We start from the raw sequence: 20,938 nt of genomic DNA, 5'->3' as shown, positions 1-20,938 counted from the left end.
ACCCAGGGCTTCATGCATTCTAGGCAAGCGCTCTACCATTAAGCTACATTCCCAGCCCACAATTTAAATTCTTTTAGTAAAATAGGAGTAATGTTCCTAAGACATAAGTATAAAGAAAAAAAGTCTGGCTGGGTGTCTTGTGGCTCACACCTGTAATCCTAGCTACTCAAGAGGCTGAGATCTGAGAATCTCGGTTCAAAGCCAGCCTGGGCAGGAAACTCTGTGAGACTCGTATCTCCAATAAACCACCAGAAAACTGGAAGTGGTGCTGTGGCTCAAGTGGTAGTGTGCTAGCCTACAGCTGAAGAGCTGAGGGACAGTGCCCAGGCCCAGAGTTCAGGCCCCATGACTGACAAAAAAAAAAGAAAAAGAAAAAGAAAAAAAAAAAAGTCTGGAAGCTAAGCCTTGATGCCTGACTGGTTCTCACTGGTATCCAACCTCTGAGGACCAGAGACCTCCTGTGAGCCAGTCATGTGCACAAGCCTCTGTGAGAATGCCCAAAACAGGTGACAAAAGGTGAAGCCTGACAGGGAGAGGGGCGCTTCCTCAGCAGGTGGAGGAAACCGGGACAGGAAGGCTTCTCCAGGCAGCACACTCATAGATTCAACCACCAGCGACAAAGGAGAGGCCACATGCCCGGTGGGCCATCACTCCTTCTAGAGTTTGCAGAGAAGGGCAGAACTGCCTGTCACCACCAGCCACCAAGCTGCGCCACAGCTCCTCCCCAAGCCGTGAGCATGAAGAGAACCAAGTTTTGTGTGTGTCAGTCCTGGGGGTTGAACTCAGGGGCTGGGCGCAGTCCCTGAGCTCTTTTGCTCAAGACTAGTGCTCTACACCTTTGAGCTACAGTGCCACTTCCAGTTTTCTGGTGGTTAATGTCCAAGCTGGCTTTAAACTTCAGTCCTTAGATCTCAGCCTCCTAAATCGCTAGGATTACAGGCGTGAACTATGGACATCCGGCCTCAGAATTGAGTCTTTAGCTTTCTTGATCTGGGTTGGCTTTTCCTGAAAGCCAGATCACAGGGGTGGGAACGCCCCAGTCACTCAGAGTTGAGGGGCACATTTGGAAGAGAGACAGGTGTATTGCGGGCTGTGGGGAAGAGTCACATGCTGGCTAGGTGTTAGTTTGGAGAGAGCGTGTAATACACAGAAAGCAGAGTGCATGTGGGAGCACTGGGGCTGGCTGGGAGGCAGCCGAGGGAGGGCTGGCTCACCACAGCGGGCATGCTGCCCTCCGCACGAGGATCTTTAACCTGCCCCAAAGGACTACCACAAGGAAGAGCCCGCACACTGCTGGAGGCAACTTCTCTTCCCCCTCTGCTCAGTAGGGGTGAAGGGGAACCCCGCATGTCCCTCCTAAAGCCAACTATGTCTGAGATGAAAACTTTCAGAAATGACCAGCCTTCCCAGGAAGGGCAGGAGGTATGACATCACAGACAATGGTGAAAGGTACCTCAGAGTGATGGTTCATCTTGTGCTAACCAGCTAAGCTGCAGTACCCGACCATGCAAACAGACAAGGTGTTGCTGCGAGGGTGGTGTGGAGATGCTCTAAGCAGCTGCCATCAGCTGACTCAGAAAAGGAGACAATCTTGGGTAATGGAGGTGGCCTGGGCCTGCGAGGCTGGCTGGGCTCCCTCCCTTCTCCCTCCCCTGCCGATTCTCCAGGAGTCTGACTGGAGCACCCGTTTGTAGGGGATTTGTTAGAAACCCAGTCACAACATTAGGAAAGAGAGTGGTGCACTGTCAGGCTGCTGTCCACCAAGTGTTCGTGCACTGTGGTCCAGTGGCTAGGAAGCTCTTCAGCTTCTGGGTCCTGCTAGGGGTCTGCCAGGCAATGGCTGCCACCTTGCTGCAGTTGCAGCCTAATGTGGTGCCACTTTCATTCACTTCCCTGGTGGCTACACATGGTCCCAGCTGGTGGTGGAAGCCAGGGTTGGTGAGCTGGGTCTGTTTCCTCCAGATCCTTGTTTTCCCTGTTTCCTCCTACCATGAAGTGAAAACTAGTTGTCCTACCACATCTGCCACAGCTTCTGCTTCACTGATGGCCTGATGAAGCAGGAGACTGTGGACAGAAACCAGGGACCTTTCTTTCCTTTTCTTTCTTTGTTTTTCCCGTTTTTTTGTTTGTTTACTTGGCCTGGGCCAGGTCAGAACTCCCAATATTGCTGCTTCATGAATCAGCCTACCAAATGCTGGCATGAGAGGTGTGCATCATTATGTCCAACTAATCTTCCTTCATTTAACTTAAATTTTTTCCTCAGGTATTTTGTCCTAGCAACGGGAAGATAACCCAGGGGCCTAGGATTCAATTAAGGTAAATATGGTGCCTCCACCCCATGCACTCTCTCAGAGGAAAGACCAAAGGGAGCCAGGAAGGGAGTCCTCGCTGAACTGGAACTCTTCCGGCCCCTGGGTCTTGGAGTGTCCAGAACTGTGGGGATGCCTGGGATGTGTGGCAAGAGAAGCCTGGGCAGGCCAACACCGTGCCCTCCACAGCCAGGCGGCTGTGCTGCTGCTGCTCGACAGAAGCGCTCTCACGTGTAAGAAAACAATCTTCTACCTCTAACTCCTAACCTCTGTGTGACTGCATGACACTGCATTGACCTAGCGCTCATCTGTGGAAAAGGTTAAATAAAGATGTTGAAACTGGTATTTTGAGGGGAAAAAAAGGGAGCAAGAGGCAACCTAGAAACATTTCTTATCATAAAGGCTTCAAGGGTCACATCTGAGGAGGCCTAAAGAGAAAAAGAGCTGTGGTGCCTACATCAGGGTGCAAATGTCATCTCCGTACTAGCAGAAAAGAGCTCATGACATCTTCACCAACACTCCGTCTCCTCGTGAGAACCAAGGGACTCAGGTCTCTTAAGCCTGCACAGATCACTCTGGTCTCAACCATCTTTTTTTTTTTTTGGTCGGTGGTGGGGCTTGAACTCTGGGCCTGGGCGCTGTCCCTCAGCTCTTCAGCTCAAGGCGAGCGCTTTACCAACTTGAGCCACAGTGACACTTCTGGCCTTTTCTGATTATTTGGTGCGGAGGAATAGAACCCAGGGCCTTGTGCATGCAAGGCAAGCGCTCTACCACTGAGCCACCTTCCCAGCCTGTGTTGGTTATTTTGAGACAGAGTCTTGTCTCCTGCCTGGGTGTGTGCCTGGATCTGGACCTGCCTATTTTAGACTTTATGTCACTGCTGGGAGGATAGGTGTTTGCCACTCATTAACTTCATTGTTGTTGTTCTTCTTTTCTTTTCTCTTTTAATCAGTTGTGGGGCTAGAACTCTATGCCTGGGTGCTCTGCCTCGGTGCTTCAGCTCAAGGCTAGCGCTCTATCACTTGAGCCATAGTGCCACTTCCAGCCTTTTCTGTTTATGTGATGCTGAGGAATCAAACCTAAGGCCTCATGCACTCTATTGCTGAGCCACCTTCCCAGCCTCTTCTTTTCTTTTTTTTTTTTTTTTTGTCGGTTGTGGGACTTGAACTCTGGGCCTGAACACTGTCCCTCAGCTCTTCAGCTCAAGACTAGCGCTCTACCACTTAAGCCACAGCTCCACTTCCGCCTTTTTCTGTTTATGTGGTGCTGAGGAATTGAACCCAGGGCCTCATGCATGCAAGGCAAGCACTCTACCACTGAGCCACCTTCCCAGCCCTCTTCTTTTCTTAAGCAAAGTTAAAAAAATTATCTTAAGTAGTTGACTTCATCTTCTGCTGAGACAGATGGAGTCTTGAAGACTTCTGCTGGGTTCACTTGGAATCACAGTCTTCCTGATTTCCACAAAGCTAGGTTGACAGGCATGGGCCACTGCTCCCAGTTTGCAGTTGAGAAGAGGTCTTGGGAACTTTCTGCCCCTGCTAGACCCATAATCCCCCCAATCTCAGCTCCCAAGTAGCTAGGCTCATAGGTATAAGCAACTGGCACTCAGCTTTCCCTACATTTTCTTCTTACCTAGAAGCATGATCTAGACTGACGTTTTGCCTCAACTTCCATTCTCTCATCTGCTAACAGGGGTGGCTCCTTCTTTTACTCTGGAATAGCCTGAGAACCACACATGACATCAGAAAGAGCACTTGTCAAGTGTAAAACCACGATGCATGGGCAGTCCCCACTTAAGCATTTCCCAAAAGTGTGCCACTGTTTCTCTGGCCTCCTGAGGGCAGTGACGGCAAGCATGCATATGTGTAGTTTGTCTCCAAGCTCCATGGGCTGACTGTGAAACACCCAAAGCACCGGCTTCTTCACTGTTCCCAACACACCCACTGGCAGGGCAGAGGTCAGTCCTTCAGGTGTTGAAATAGATGCAAGCCAAAACAACTCCAAAACCATTTTGTGGAGAATTCTTACAATTCAGCAATTTTCTGCCGTGTTTCTATAGCTATATTGTTTATTACCAAGGAGTGAATAAATACTTATGCTGTGACATAACTGCAGCCCAATAGGACAGATAAAGATTTTAAGAGGCGAAGGGATGCTCTCCCACAGAAGGTGGCTTAATTCTGGATGAACTTGGAAGACAGACTTGGTTACTCACAGGTTCCGGGTGGAACTCACACCGCTAGCCTGCTACCTCCCTCCCTCCTCACAGTTCTGTTCCTGTGAGTGCGATTTATAACAGTTCACAAAGGCCAAACGATGGCAACTTCAGAACACTTTCCCTCCTATGACATTATATTGTAAGAGTCGTACTACTCAAGAAATACCTTTCCAGAAAGTTTGTTTAAATACTAAGCTACCATTTGCAAATAATACATCAGAAAAATAAAGGCACAGACTGACCTGCAGCTCTGACAGCTGGGCCATCATAGATGGATAACCAGATACAAAAAAACAAGTACAAACGAACAACCTCTCCATGAAACAATAACAGAGTGAAAGGCACCATACACAGAGACAGAGAACCACTGAGCATTACCTGTGCATTTGGCCTAATTAGAAGGCTGAATGAAGAAAGCACAGGAGCTCCAACAAAGGGCATTAGGAATACTAAAAGCGTGATGAAGCCTTCACCACCACCAGGGGATGACATCCCATGGTAAACAAGGGACTTGAATAGTAAGCATAAGCAAGCTGATTTTCCATGAACCCAGAGACTTACAACAGCCCTTTCTTCACTGGCATAGGGAACAGCTGGCACCTAGTAGGTCCTCAGATACTTGCTGAGGGGAGTGGATCCTCTGGGAAAAATACACATCAGTCATTCTGTTAACTGCGACACCCTGTAATTACCTGAAAACTGTGAAACATGTCTGATTAAACCTTAAGCTCTCAGCTGTAATGTAATTACAGTCCTAATTGGGTTCCTAATTGTAAGCTCTTCCGTGATGGAGTACATTTTCTCCTGAACATTTATTCCAAAGATAACTGGATGACAGGGCAGCTCCATCTCCAAGCACTACAGACAGGCCCTCAACAAATGCTCAGGGGCTTTTACTCAAGGTCAGAGCTGTCTCAAAAAATACAACTTTTGAGCTGGGAAGGTGGCTCAGTGGTAGAGCGCTTGCCTAGCATGCATGAAGCCCTGGGTTTGATTCCACAGCACCGCATACACAGAAAAAGCCAGAAGTGGTGCTGTGGCTCAAGTGGTAGAGTGCTAGCCTTGAGCAAAAGAAGCTCAGGAACAGTGCCCAGGCCCTGAGTTCAAGCCCCAGGACTGGCAAAAACAAAATAAAAAAACAACTTTCCATCAAAACAGATGCTAGCATATGTTATTTAAGAAAAAAAATCCTGGGGCTGGGAAAGTGGCTCAGTGGTAGAGCGTTTGCCTTGCATGCCTGAGGCCCTGGGTTCGATTCCTCAGCACCACATAAGCAAAAAGAAAAAAGCCGGAAGTGGCGCTGTGGCTCAAGTGGTAGAGCGCTAGCCTTGAGCTGAAGAGCTGAGGGACAGCGCCCAGGCCCAGAGTTCAGGCCCCACGACTGGACCCAAAAACAACCAAAAACAACCGGACCCAAAAACAAAACAAACAAAACAAACAAAAGAAAAAAAGAAAAAAATCCTATCTTTTGAAGTTCTTATTTCTGAATACCTTGCTATTTGTATAATCTACTTGCATACAGGTTAAACATCCCTTATCTGAAATGCTTGAGGCCAGAAATGCTTTGGAGTTTTTCAAATTTTGAAAATATTTTATGTCATGCACATAATGAGATATCCTAGAGATGGGATCCATGCTTACACACAAAATTCATTTGTTTCACATATATACATCTTATATACAACCAGAAGGCTTTTTTTTTTTTTTTTCTGGGTCATGGCTGTCCTCCCAGCTACTGGGAGGTAGATAAGAGGATCCTGGTTCAAGGGTAGTCCAGACAAAAAGTTAAGTGAGATTTCATCTCAATCAATAAAGCTGGGCATGACGGCACGTGCTGGTCAACCCAGCTACGGAGATGGATTATACAGGGGATTGCATTCCAGGACAGCTAGAGCATCAAAGCAAAAAGGGCTGGAGGCATGGTTCAAAGGTTAGAGCGCCTGCCTAGCAATTATGAGGACCTGAGAACTGAGTTGCCTGATTTTAAATTTTACTTATTTTTATAAGCCCACATTATTAATACAAGAGGTTTCATTGTGATAATTCCATAAATGTGTACAGTGTACTTTGAACAAGTTTATCTCCTTTACCGAAGATAGGGAAAAAAACCCCAAAAATTGAGAGACAACTACTACAACGTGTGAGGTGAAAACTTGACTGGATGGAGGTGAGAACAGATAAGATGTGCAGAAAAGGTTAGTGAACTTAAAGAAAGCAAAAGAAACCATCCAAGTGAAATGGGGGAAAAATAATAAAAAGAAACAGCCCTAGCCCGTGGTTCCCCAAGGGTTTCTACTGGGGCCCTGAAGAACTTTTAGAAAGAGAGCAGGGGAAAGACAATGGCTTTCTAAATTTGATGGGAAGTATAAACAAACTCCAAAGGAGAGAAATGAAGGAAGCCATGCAGGCTGGAGGTGGGGGGTAAGGGCAGGAGGTGGGGGTGAGGGAAGCACTATGTCAGTGGCAACAGAGACAAGGATGAGAGCAGATTTCTCACTGGCAGCAGTGCAAACAAGACAACAAGAGCAGTCTAAAGTCAGAAGAGAGCCCTTCAGACAGATACAAGCTGAAATAATTTGCCACTGGTAGACCTCTGCTTCAAGAAACAGTAAAGATGACCAGCATTGGTGGCTCACACCTGTAATCCTAGCTCCTCAGGAGGCTGAGATTTGAGAATCGCGGTTCAAAGCCAGCCTGGGCAGGAAAGTCCATGAGACTCTTATCTCCAATAAACCACTCAGAAAACTGGAAGTGGTGCTGTGGCTCCAGTGGTAGAGCTCTAGTCTTGAGCTGAAGAGCTAAGGGACAGAGCCCAGGCCCAGAGTTCAGGCCCCATGACCAGACACCCCCCCCCCCCCCCAAAAAAAAATCCTAAAATTCAATGGCAAGAAAAGAACTCAATTAAAAAAAATGGGCAAATGGCTAGATGCCAGTAGCTTATGCCTATGATAGTAAGTAATCAGGAGGTTGAGATCTGAGGACCTAGAGCTGTGACTTAAAAATCAAAGCCACAGCTTGAGGCCACAATTTCCAAAACCAGTTACATAAATAATGAATAGTAGCTACAGGGCCTGGGAAGGTGGCTCAGTGGTAGAGTGCTTGCCTTGCATGCATGAGGCCCTAGATTTGATTCCTCAGCACCATATAAACAGAAAAAGCTGGAAGTGGCACTGTGGCTCAAGTGGTAGAGCGTTAGCCTTGAACCGAAGAGCTGAGGGACAGCGCCCAGGCCCAGAGTTCAGGTCCCATGACCAACCAAAAGAAAAAAAAAAGGTATTTAAAACAAAACCCTTTTTCTGGGTTTCAAAAAGACCTTTCCTCCTTTTCTCCCTCCCTTTCCAGGGTTGGAAGAGAACCTGGAACCTGAGGCATGCTGGGTAAGTGCACTACCACTGTTCTACCTCCTCAGCCCCTAGGGCTTTATTTTTAAATCCATTGATGCTCATTCTCCTTTAATCCATGTTATTGTAACTGTGGCAAAATAAAAACTAAGCAAAACAGGGAATATGTAATTTAAAACTTATTTGAACTAATTCTGCCAATGATTTGAAACTTCACTGGTTACCATACTACTCCTTCTAAATTCAGAACATTCTTTCCTTTCCCATTTCAGAAGCATCGTAACTCTTACAAGTAATACTTTCCAGAACACACTGTAACTGTCAGATATAAAAATAGGGAAGGGAAAGTATCCAATTTTGATCGCTAAGTGGAGCACGGGACAATCATCTTGAGTCCTTGAAGGTACCTGGCCAACACATCCTAGGGAAAACTCTGAGGCCAAAAAAGCTTGTAAGTCAATATTAAATCATGTGAGTGCAGACTAAAATAAAAAGCAGAGTTCATTTTCCCTGGAGCAAAACACAAGTCTTCACATGAACCATCATCCCATATACAGATCATTTCTGTTCATTCGTTTTAGTGATCCTCCTCTCCTTCCCCTACTTTCCTCCTTTCCCTCCCAGCCTCTCCTCTCTCATCTTTTCTCCTCTCCTCCTCTGCTTCCTTTCCCTTCTTTCCCTCCTATCCATCCACCTATCCAACAATCCATTGTGGTTATGGGAAGTGAACTCTGGGCCTCTAACAAGCACACTACCATTTGAGCCATGCCTTAGTCCTTTTGCTTTTAGTTTTCAGATAGTCTCGAGTTAAGTGAACTGATTTTACCTCTGCTTCCCAAGTAGCTGGGATTATAGGAGTGTATCACCAACTTTTTTTTTTTTGCCAGTCCTGGGGCCTGAACTCAGGGTCTGGGTGCTGTCCCTCAGGCTAGCACTCTACTACTTGAGACACAGTGTCATTTCTGGTTTTTGAGTGGTTAACTGGAGATAAGAGTCTCTCGGGGACTTTCTTTTCTGCACAGGCTGGCTTTGAACCTTGATCCTCAGATCTTAGCCTCCTGAGTAGCTAGGATTACATGGTATGCCATAGATGCCCGGTTGTATCACCAACTTAAAAAACTTTGTTGGCTGTGGTGATGGCAAGTGTGGTACATGATCATTATTAAATGTTTTAAAAATTATGAAAACATACAGCAAAGTGGGGGGGGGGAAATCTATATAATTAAACTACCCCAAAGCAGCTACTACCCACATTCTACTATATTACCTCTAGATTTATTTTATAATCTGAAATGGAACCAGTAAGCCAAGCTGTGGTATGAATGAGGCTGCAGTTAGGTAATTGCCTTCTCATCCCAATTTTGGTTTTGCTTCCATTAATTTAGTTCCATGTTACAAACATGGAATCATACCTCAGGCCATGTTTTTAGACCTCTAATCACTATTTAGTCTAACCTAACCAAGTTCTCTGTGAAGCACTTCCACAATGTAACTTTCTAAACAGGGAAGCAGAAAGAGTGACTGTGGCTGTAAGGTATCAGAAGGTGAAGCAAGCCAACACAAGGAGGCAGAGCTAAGCAACTGCCCGGCACATGTTCTAAAGAGCCTGGAAGAAGGGTCTCTTGGAGTACCGTCTCTTGCCCATCCACTTCTGGGGCTGAGAGAAGACACTTGAACAATAACTTCATTCTGGGGCTCTCCCAATTTCCACATGATTCCCTTTCAGCCTAAGGCTGCTATAGTCTTTTGTTTAGAACTAACACAAACTTGTAGACTTGAACCATTCACCTACAGCAGCACGGGGAGTGGATGGAAAGCTGGGTACAATGTGACTGTTTGGCCTGCCCTTCTCAAAAAACCTTCCTCCAACTCTCAGGCACAGGAAGGAGACAGGCAGGCATCAGACAGTTTGTGACCAGGGCCAATCAGTTTCTCTCCTTCCAGGGCTTACAGCCACTGTCACACAGAGGTGCCCGAAAGACTGAAGCTCTACACAAGCTGGACACAGGACATGGACAGAGCCTTGCCCGCTGGAATTGTTGACCAAATACCCCTAAGTCTGTTTGACAATCCACCTATGAGTATAAACAGAGTGCCTGCCATGCGCAACCCAAAGACTCAACTCAAACTCAGGGCCCAAGGTGCTTTCCCATACTCATCTACTTGCAGAAGTTAGAAACTGGGGCACCAGTTCATCTTGCTAAGTATCTCAATTCAAATCCTCTAAACATTAGTGCGTCTAACTCATCATATTTCACAGTTGCCATTTCTTTCCATCCCCACAGCACTGGCTTAAGCCACCATTTCTCCTCTGCAAGGCTCTAGCAGACTCAAAACCAGTTCCATACACCTCCATTTTATATTCCTTCCTATTGCTCTTCACAGGGCAGCCAGAGCAAAGGGTGTGGCTTCAGCCCTCCAGGCCCAGCCTCTAGTCCTTGGGCTCCACACCAAGCTCTTCAGGGTCTTGACTCCAGCCTTACTCAACTGGTGCCCCCTTTGTCTTTATCTGGAGCTGTGGAGGGCTGTCCCGGCTCGATGCCCTTCTGAATGCAGCTTGTCTTCCCCAGACAGCAGGTCAGGCTCCATGTGTTCCTGCTTGCCCCAGGCCACTCTGCTCTGTCCCTCTCTGCTTCCATCCCTCTCAGACAAGTATGGGCAGGCTTTGGGAGAGCGCAGGGAACATCCCAAGAGGTAGCACGGTGCTAGAGCCCTGACGGATCTGTGTAGTGATTCAGCACAGGCGACCGGGGAATTCCAGAGTCCATGTGATGTGGAGTGCCCCGCCAGCCACCGCATCCACACACTCATCTACACAAATCCTGTCTCACCTCAAGGGATGCTCACCTGTGCCTGTTCAGATGAGTCTCAGTGTCCAAGTCTAGGCAAAACCTGGCATTGTACACACAGGAGCTGTGCCAACTTCAGTGAGGAAATGCAAGAGCATAACTTTTCTCTCAGGGAACTTGCAGTCCCAACACGGTGGTAAGTCAGGAAGACTGCTGGGAGCAGTTCCTGTTAAATCTGTGGCATGGCGGACACAGGCGGACACAGACAGCTGCTGCAGACCACCCCCACAGGCCAGCTTCTGAAGGCAGGTGGGGCCCAGGAACCTGGGCTTCTGATGAACTTCTACCTTTGAACTCCTAAAAATGACTGAGGAGCCCAAGGACCTTTTGTTCATGAGAGCTGTATCTATCAATACATACTGTACTAAAAACAATCCAGAGAGGTTAAAAAAATAGCAATTATGTCCCAATATAAACAATAAAAACTTCTGCGAAATAACTATTTCCCCAAATATAAAGGAACTAATTCATTGTCATTGTTTTACATTTCTCAAAGCTCTTTAATATCTGTCCTAAGGAAAAAACAGCTGGATCATGCTATCAGCTTCCGAATCACAGGTTGCTTCTGGATGACATCTACCTCACACAGGCAGGTACTAAAGAGGGATGAGCACCTAACTCCTTCTGGGCAAATGGGCTTCCTGACACTGTACTAGCAGCAGCTTACTACAAGTGAGTGTTGTGTGGATGGTAAAGCCTGAGTAAAGATGGTTTGTCCTCATTCCATTCAAATCAAGTGTGAACCCTGCAGGTGAATGGACTTCTCGCTATAAACCATTTTCTACACCACTCATTGGTTCTTTGGAAAACTGCTTGGTTGACTTACATAGATCTTCCCGGTGGTGACTCACTTTGGGGTGTCTTAAGAAATCCCATTCTTACCCCAAATGACCAAGCTAAAAATTCCCTTAGGAGCTCAGATTTGATCACTGACCACAAATACCACCAACTTGTTTTCTATAAAACTGCCTTTTTATTTTGTTGAGCTTTGGAGAAAATGTGTGCTACAAATATTGAAGTCTGAATGACCGATTTGTCTGTCAGCCATTTTTCAGGTAAAAACAGTCTCTGTGGAACGGTGGCAAGTTTGGCTTCCAACTCTGCTGTGCAGGGGCCTCCTCCATGGGTTGTGCCTGAGCCTGCAGCCTAGAGCCTGGGCACACTCACACCTGGTCAGGTAGGGTACTAAAGAGGCACAATGTAATAACAGTAATATATTCTGCTTCAGCTAGACCATGAAGGAAGACGGGCTGTTTTTGTTTCTTACTGGTCATGTTACGGCTGTGAGTATACCAGGTCAGTTCAGTGACACTACCTGGCTTCTTGCTAAGATGCTAATTGTACCCACAATCACAGCTTTTGCACCAAAGTGCAAATGTCGACACAGTGAAGTGTTGAAAATCAAATCTTAATGTCATCGTGGATATATTTTTCACTTCCTAGGTCCTCTGAAAGAGCCCTAGGAACCTGATTCGCTGATTTGAATGAGAGCCTCATTAGGAGATAAAATGGATACTATGAAGTTTTTTAGTTTGGGTCTACTACACGTTGTAAGAGAATTAAAGCCTCTGAAATCATACGCAAAAATCAGTGCATCATTCTATTCTTCAGATTTTTTTTTTTTTTGGGTCCAGTTGTGGGGTCTGAACTCTGGGCCTGGACGCTGTCCCTCAGCTCTTCAGCTCAAGGCTAGCGCTCTGCCACTTCCGGCTTTTTTCTTTTTGCTTATGTGGTGCTGAGGAATCGAACCCAGGGCCTCTGGCATGCAAGGCAAGCGCTCTACCACTGAGCCACCTTCCCAGCCCCACCTCCAGCCTTTTTGCTTTAGGTTTTTTTAAAATTTCATATAGGTTATCATACTTTTGCCCGAGTTCAGTCTCTGACCTCAATCCTACCTCAGCATTCTTGAGTAGTTGGGATTACAAATGTGCCATCATGTCAGCCTTCACAATCTGAGACATATTAAAATATGCTGATGGGCTGGGAAGGTGGCTCAGTGATAGAGCGCTTGCCTTGCATGCACGAAGCCCAGGGTTTGATTCCTCAGCACCACATAAGCAAAAAGAAAAAAGCCAGAAGTGGCGCTGTGGCTTAAGTGGTAGAGCGCTAGCCTTGAGCTGAAGAGCTGAGGGACAGCGCCCAGGCCCAGAGTTCAGGCCCCATGACTGGAACATAAATAAATAAATAAAAATAAAATAAAATATGCTGAATTACCCTTTTAAGGGGGCTGGATTTTAAGGTATGAATAATACTTTAATATAATGTGTTAAAAAGCAACATAACAGATTAGTCTAACAGACAATATGACCAAGATACATACGCTCTCTCTCTCTCTCTCTCTCTCTCTCTCTCTCTCTCTCTCTCTCTCCTACTTCAATCTCTGGAGAAATGCTATAATGTGGCCAGCACCAGGGCTGTGGCCTGCAGAGCTTCCCACCACAGAGACCTTTAAGAGGTCAGAACTTTTCCACCTTCCCGTGGGTTCAGGTCTCACTGGAGTGAAGGTCTGAATTCTCTGCCCTCTCTTTATGTCTGACATGGTGACACACTATAGCCCATTCCCACCCAGCACATAGCCTTTCTTCCTTCATAGTACTTTTCTTTCTTTTTTTTTTTTTTTTGGGTCCAGTCGTGGGGCCTGAACTCTGGGCCTGGACGCTGTCCCTCAGCTCTTCAGCTCAAGGCTAGCGCTCTACCACTTGAGCCACAGCGCCACTTCTGGCTTTTTTCTTTTTGCTTATGTGGTGCTGAGGAATCGAACCCAGGGCCTCAGGCTTGCAAGGCAAGCGCTCTACCACTGAGCCACCTTCCCGGCCCCTTCATAGTACTTTTCACCAATGCTGTCTGTTCATAAAACAACTGCAAAAATCAACAACAGAAAATCCTATCTGTCACTTACCCACCAAAATCCTATCTGTCACTTACCCGCCCCCCACCCAAGTTCTGGGCAAATGAGAGGTCAGGGAATGCTCTTCTGAACTTAATCAATATTAGAGCAGAAAGAGAGAGAAAAGGAAGGGTCTCCTTGCTCGTTGTCTGCAGAAAGTGCCTCGTGAGGATATCTGTAAGGGCAGCCTGATGAGATCACAAGGTTCTCTTTGGACCTGTACTACATCTTGAAGCTCTAATCTAACCTTGGGTTCCTTCCCTTTACATGAGAAGGAAAGGCTGGGGAAGGCAGCACTCTCTCTCTGGAGAGTGCCTGCTCAGAGGATGTTCAGCCAGTGAATGTTACATGTGTTCTGGATACTAGATCTGATGCTCAGGGAAGGGGAATAAAGCTAAAGACAACAGAAGGGAAATCAAGCAAAGAACTAGCTAAAATCTGAAAATAAATGGTTCAGGTAGTACTCCCTGGTATCGTGAAGTAGGAACAAGAGTCTAAGTCAAGCTGTCCAGAGCACACCTGGCTAGCGGTGAGCATCTGCCCCGAGCCAGGGCAGCTGGCCTCTCCTTTCTCTTTGCAGACTCCTAGAGTGCAAAAACTGGCTGGCTGCCAAGCCCTTTTTTTTTTTTTTTTTGCTGGTCCTGGGGCTTGAACTCAGGGCCTCAGCACTGTCCCCTGAGCCTCTCTGTGCTAAAGGCTAGTGCTCTACCACTTGAGCCACAGTGCCACTTCTGTCTTTTTTGGATAGGTTATTGTAGATAACGTCTCACAGGGACTTTCCTGCCTGGGCTGGCTTTGAACCATGATCCTCAGATCATTACCTACTGAGTAGTTAGGATTACAGGCGTGAGCCATTGGCTCCTGGCTTTTAAAAGAAGTCCCAAGATGATTATAAATGTAATGTGAAGAGTAAAATCATGCAAGTCATAGGAGAGAATATCAGTGACTTTTCTGCATGTCTCTAAGGTTGGTAAGTAACAGTTGAAGTTAAGGAAAGAACAAAAGGTCCACCCTAGCTTCTTGGAGGCAGTTTGAGGACATTTGCTCTTTGCTCAGTAGACGTTCATCATCTGAGGTGAGGCTCATATGTGACCCTTATGCAGACCACATGGCAGCCATGGCATAATTTCTCAGCTTCCAGAATTAATAATACCTAGCTGGGCAACTATGGCACATGCCTGTAATGTTACCTACCCAAGAAGCTGAGATCCAGAGGATCAAGGTTTAAAGCTAGCCCCGGCAGATTAGTCTGCCAGACTCCATCTTCCAAATTAACCAGCAAAAAGCCGGGGAGGAGATGTGATCCAAGTAGTGCAAGTCAAGCGCAATCATAAGGCCTTGAGTTCAGTACTGCTCTCCACAGGCTAACAATAACTTAAAGTAATCAAGCTGCTCTCAACTGCTGACAGAAGACAGAGCTATAAAAAGGACATTCCTTATAGTCCCAGGGGCACAACAGATAGGAGAGAGATTTGACAAGTGGGACTACATCAAAACAAAATGTTTCTGCACAACTAAGGGCATAGTTATTAAACTAGAAAGATAGCCAACAGTGGGGAAAGCTCTTTATCAGCAATGTATCAGACACAAAGGCCTAATATCCAATGTATACCAGTATATACTAATATCCAATATATACTAACCTCTCCCAACCTAATAAACCATCACTCAATGGGCACGGGAGCTAAGGAGAGACTTCTCAGGAGAAGAGTTGAGAATGGCAAATAAACACATGAGGAAATGCTCACCATCCCTGGCCATAAGGGCAATGTAAATCAAAACAACTCTGAGATTCCACCTCATCCCTCTAACATTGGCCAACATTGTGAATTTGAACAACAAATGCTGACAGGGATGTGAGGAAAAAGGAACCCTATTACACTATTGGTGGGAATGGAAACTAATACAACCACTCTGGACAGCAGTCTGGTCTGGAGGTTTCTCAAAAACCTAAACCTAGACCTTCCCTACGACCCAGCCACACCACTCCCAGGCATCTACCCTGAGCATCATGAGCCAGGATATGATAAAGACACCTGCACATCCATGTTCACTGCTGCACTGCTCACAATAGCCAAGATATGGAAACCGCTCAGATGACCCACAGGAGATGAGTGGGCCCCAAAAATGTGGCACCTATACAAAATGGAACTTACACAGCCATTAGAACGAGTAAAATAACGTCACCCGCAGGGAAACGGGTGGAACTAGAACAAATCATGTTAAGTGAGGTAAGCCAAGCTCAGAGAAACTAAGGGCGGCACACGTTCTCTCTGACATGCGGAAGTTATATCTATGCACTGGGATATGATAAATTATATAGGATTCTAGATACTCACCTACAGGGAGACCAAAAGAGGACACTCTTAGGAGAAAAACTCAAAGGTGCAATGCCTAAGTAACTTACTTATATAAAATAATACACATCTTGTTTCCAAGATATGGAAACAAGAGATTTCTTTTTTATTCCTTTCTCTTTTTTTTAGTTTTTGATGATTTTATCTTCTTTACACTGTATGTATGGTATATGCATGTACACATCTTTGGAAGGGTTGGGAGGAGGGCACAGGACTCAAGGGAAAAAGTGTGAAAACGTGCAGCAGTGGAGCTCACTGGACACTGATGAAAGTGAACTATACAACTCGCGGGTGGAGATGGGAGCGAAGGACTGGGAGAGAGTGAGGGAAGGGAAGACCCAGTAGGAAAGGAGATGCGCTCATTACCTGACTCATGCAATCGCGATCCCTCTGCATATCACACCTCTATAATACCAATGAGTTAAACCAATTAATTAAAGACAGGACATTCTGCTAGGTGGCAGTGGCTCCTAGCAGTGCCTGTAATCTTAGCTGCTCAGGAAGCTGAGATCTGAGGATCTTAGTTCAAAGCCAGCCCAAGCAAAGGAGTCCCCATGAGACACCTATCTCCAATCAACCTCTCAAAAGCCAGAAGCGCTCTATGGCGTTGTGAACTGCAGCCTTCAAGAACACATTCCACATTCCTGGCTCTCCACGGCAGTTCAGTTGTCACCTTCACAACAACTTCACCCATTGCCTGGTCACGCACGGATTACATGTAGGGGCTAAGACTCTTTCACTTATTTCCTGGCCTTTCAGGCCTTCCTTTGAAAGCTTGGATGCCCCTGCCCAGTACCTTGCATTTGGTATGCCTCCACACGTGTACAGGATGCCAAGGTCTACAGCCAGCCTGAGCAGCAGCCTGGCCCAGGCCCCTTAGAGCACGGGTAGAACAGGCTCTAGGTGGCTGGGTTCTGAGCACAGTGAAATGAATCTCAGGAAACAATTTCGTAGGTGGCCTTGTGCAAGAAGGATGTCCCAAGATGCTCTCTTCCATGGTAAAGTTTTTTTCCATAAGTCGAGTCATGCTGCGGTGGGTAGGGCCTTACAGAGTCCTGAGATGCCCGCAAGGCATTTTTCTATTGTCCAATGTACAGTGCTGGGCTTCTTCTCCTTTTTATTTTTTTTGGTCGGTCATGGGGCTTGAACTCTGGGCCTGGGCACTGTCCCTCAGCTCTTCAGCTCAAGGTGAGTGCTCTACTGCTTGAGCCACAGAGCCACTTCCAGTTTTCTAGTGGTTTATTGGAGATAAAGAGTCTCATGGAGTTTCCTGCCCGGGCTGGTTTTGAACCATGATCCTCAGATCTCAGCCTCCTGAGTAGCTAGGATTACAGGTGTAAGCCACCAGCGCCCTGCTAGGCTTCTTTTTAATGTTCTAATCTCTTCAGCAACCCTACCTCCCTTTGCTACTCAGGATTTCTGGACCCAAGTCCTCTGTTTTCCAGTCCTTCTGTTTTGCATTTTGCTCATAATTCTCACTGTAATCCTGGCTAAAAGCAGCTGGCAATAGCCACTGCCAGAGCCTAAATGCTGGAATACCTTTAAAATATCTCCTCCAAATCCTTAGGATACGGACAAAATAGAGACCAGTTCCTGTCCAGTATGACACGCATGCCTCTAGTCGAATTCCAGGTGGAAGCAGTCCTGGTCCCTCTGAGCCTCACGGTACCGGCTTTCTGCCTGCATGCTGACGAGCATCCTGGTCTTCTGGGCCCCCACCAGCGGCACCCGTTATGCTCTGCTTATGGCATCCTAGCTTACTTTCCCAAACTCTTCCAAATCCTTTCCACAAACCAGTTCCAAAGGCCGAGGAACCACATGGTCAGGTTTAGTCAGAGCCATGAAACACTGTGTTTAATTTTCTGTACTAACTTTTCCCATCTCTGTGACCAAATATCTCACAAAACAGATGGATTTGGGCTCATGGTTTCACAGTGCTTATTTGAATCATGGTGAATAGGAAGCAGGGACACAGAAGAAGAGAGGCAAGAGGAGAGTATGGGAACAGACTGGGGACTCAACAAGGCCTTCAAAGACATACGCTCTGTCACCTTCCTCTAGGCTCCACCCCCGAGGTTCTGTAGCCTCTCAACACATTGCCTCCAGCTATGGACCAAGCTTGAAGACACAGGCCTACAGGGAGAGCAGTGCTCTCTCTCTCTCTCTCTCTCTCTCTCTCTCTCTCTCTCGTTTTGTTGGTCATGGGTCTTGAACTTAGGGCCCTGATGCTGTCCCTGAGTTCTTTTTTTTTTTTTTTCGGTCGGTTGTGGGGCTTGAATTCTGGGCCTGGGCGCTGTCCCTCAGCTCTTCAGCTCAAGGCTAGCACTCTACCACTTGAGCTACAGCACCACTTCCGGTTTTCTGGTGGTTTATTGGAGATAAGAGTCTCACAGTCTTTCCTGCCCGGGCTGGCTTTGAACTGTGATCCTCAGATCTCAGCCTCCTGAGTAGCTAGAATTATAGGCGTGAGCCACCAGCGCCCGGCTAGTTCTTTTTTTTTATTTGTCGGTCATGGGGCTTGAACTTGGCCTTGGGGCTGTCCTTGAGCTCTTCAGCCCAAGGCAAGCACTCTACCAGTTGAGCCACAGCACCAATTCTAGCCTTTTCTGCTTATGTGGTGCTGAGGAATCAAACACAGGGCCTCATGTATGGAAGGCAAGCGCGCTACCATTGAGCCACCTTCTCAGCCCCCTGTCTCTGAACTCTTTTGCTCAAGGCTAGCGCTTTGCACTTTGAGCCACGGCACCACTTCTGGTTTTTTGGTGGTTAACTGAAAATAAGAGTCTTACAGATTTTCTTGCCTGGGCTGATTTTGATCTGCAATCCTCAGATCTTAGCCTCCTGAGTAGCTTGGATTACAAGTGTGAGCAACCATCACCCAGTTAGGGGAGAACACTGCATTTTCAAACCATAACACATATTAAGGAAGAAATAAAAGTATTTTCAGTCAAGAAGGCAGTCAATGCTGAAATGTCAGTTGGGGGAAACATCAAAAACTTTGAATAAAGAGTTCAATGAAAAAAATCAGAATTTAAAATCCTATATTAAGCAATAATGACTCATCAATAACTGGAGGGAGAGGGCAAGGGAGAGAGGGAGAAAACAAGGCTGATTTAAAGGCAGGCAAGATAGTAGCAGAAAAAGTAAGTCCCACACACCAGTTATTCTGTATCAAATTTTGGTAGCAGCATCACAGGAAATGTCTCAGGTAGTACTGCCTGAGTCAACAAAAGGAGAAAGTAAAGATAGTTGCAGATGGCCTCGAAACAGTTCTTCAGAGGATTGAGGTTAGGGGCTGAAACACTCTGATTAACTCATGGCAGACTGTCTCAGCCAATCACCACATATTATCCTAATCCCAGCATTGACTGATAGAAGCTTGTCAGCCAATTAGCATGGGCTGCTCTGACATCAGCTTGGTCCCACCAGTATTTTAACTCTACATCATTAGAATTTTTCTTCACGGGTATGGAAAACATTTACTTCGAAACTAAATAAAGGTGCTAGTACACTACTGTTAGATATGTTAAGAAAACACAAAAAGTTTTGAAGATGGTAAGAGAATAAACGCAAATTAAAGTTTTAGCATTTCTATTCCACAGGGTAGTTTCTGGGGACTGAGGGAGTTCATAAATATAAAGGGTCTATTATATAAGCAATGATTATATATTATACCCAGGTTCCTAAGAGGCAATGAATTCTGTCACTATCATGACCCTTCTGGTCTCGTACGTGCTATAGAGAAAGCCCCCATTCTTCCTAGGTGAACACATGTGTCTTAGCGGAGGAAGAGACTGCCCCTCAAGCATCACAGTCCTGTGGCAGCTCCGGCTGGGACTCAAGGTTAAACTGCAGTCACTTACCATATGGACTACTTCCGGGTAAATGGGCTCTGTGATCACATTCCGATTATGGGTGATATATTCTACCATTTCACTTAAAGCAGCTCGTTTTACTTCCTTCCACTTTAGGTCACTCAGTGGGTCAGAAACAAAGTCAAAGAGGACACAACACTGACGTAACTTCTGGATAAAAAGCTTCTCTTGATCTGCAGGAGGAACATCTGCAAAGCAGAAAATAAAGCATATTGATCACAAAATTTGCTTAATGCAAAAGGGGCTAGGAACCACTTTTTAGTGTTCTGTTTTTATTCTGAATTAACAGAAGTTCAAGAAAAAAAGAGATGGGGTTGAGGTAAAGAAACATTACATTTCTTAAACAAGTGAAAAAGTAAAAGCTTGTCACGTCTCAGATCATACGTCTGACTTGAGAAGCGTGTTAAGCTCATCACTGCTCAGATCATGTGTCTGGTATGAAAGAGTACTTTTTTTTTCATTCTTTCAAACCACACTGAGAGTACTGCTCAAGACAAATCCCCCTTTCATGCATTCTCTGGACAAATTCTAAGCATCCAAGTTTACAGGCAAGGCACTAGCCAGGGGAAACAAGAACAAGAGGCGAGTGGTACGTCTCTAGTTGGGGTGAGGGTGTGGGTACATTTACACCAGGTGACTGCAGAAGACAGGTAGAGCACTGGTGGAAAGGGTTAGAGGGGAAGGGTGCTTCCTCTTACTCTAAACTGCTACAGGGGAGGCTACAGTGGCTGTCACAGAAACAACCTGTTACAGATCTCCAATAAAAGCATCTCCTTAGTGCTCCTCAAAGCCCATTCCACTGCTTTTTTCTGGTCTACAGTCAATGCACAGCACATGTGATGAGGGATAGCACTCATGATGACACTATTTACGAAATGGAAGTAATGATAGTAACCACTATTTAGTGGTTATAACTATATGTATTGACATTTTTTTCCACTTAAGTTTTACAAAAAGACAACTAAGATAAACAGATTTAGAGGATTACTAAAGGGTGGCAACTGATGAAGCTGGGTTCAAACACTGTTGCTATGACTGGCTGGTATTCTGGGAAGTTTGGGAAACCTGTCAGTGTATGCCTGCTGGCTTCCCTAAGCTGAAT

The 20,938-nt window shown here is 46.1% G+C and overlaps 1 protein-coding gene across 11 annotated transcripts in view; it reads right to left on the bottom strand.

The window, feature by feature from the left end:
* Window positions 1–20,938, bottom strand: part of Ppp2r5c (protein phosphatase 2 regulatory subunit B'gamma) — a 143,647-nt gene that overhangs the window by 41,437 nt on the left and 81,272 nt on the right. For all 11 annotated transcript variants that reach the window (XM_042696849.1, XM_042696842.1, XM_042696839.1 and 8 more), the window contains one exon: window positions 19,825–20,024. In XM_042696849.1, the coding sequence (XP_042552783.1) occupies window positions 19,825–20,024 (200 nt within the window). The remainder of the gene's footprint in view (window positions 1–19,824; window positions 20,025–20,938) is intronic.

This window comes from Dipodomys spectabilis, unplaced genomic scaffold, assembly GCF_019054845.1.
Source record: "Dipodomys spectabilis isolate Male_0828 unplaced genomic scaffold, ASM1905484v1 ptg000212l, whole genome shotgun sequence".
NCBI lineage: Eukaryota > Metazoa > Chordata > Mammalia > Rodentia > Heteromyidae > Dipodomys > Dipodomys spectabilis.
The sequence above is the reverse complement of the archived record's forward strand: the minus strand, read 5'-3'. Positions and strand labels throughout refer to the sequence as shown.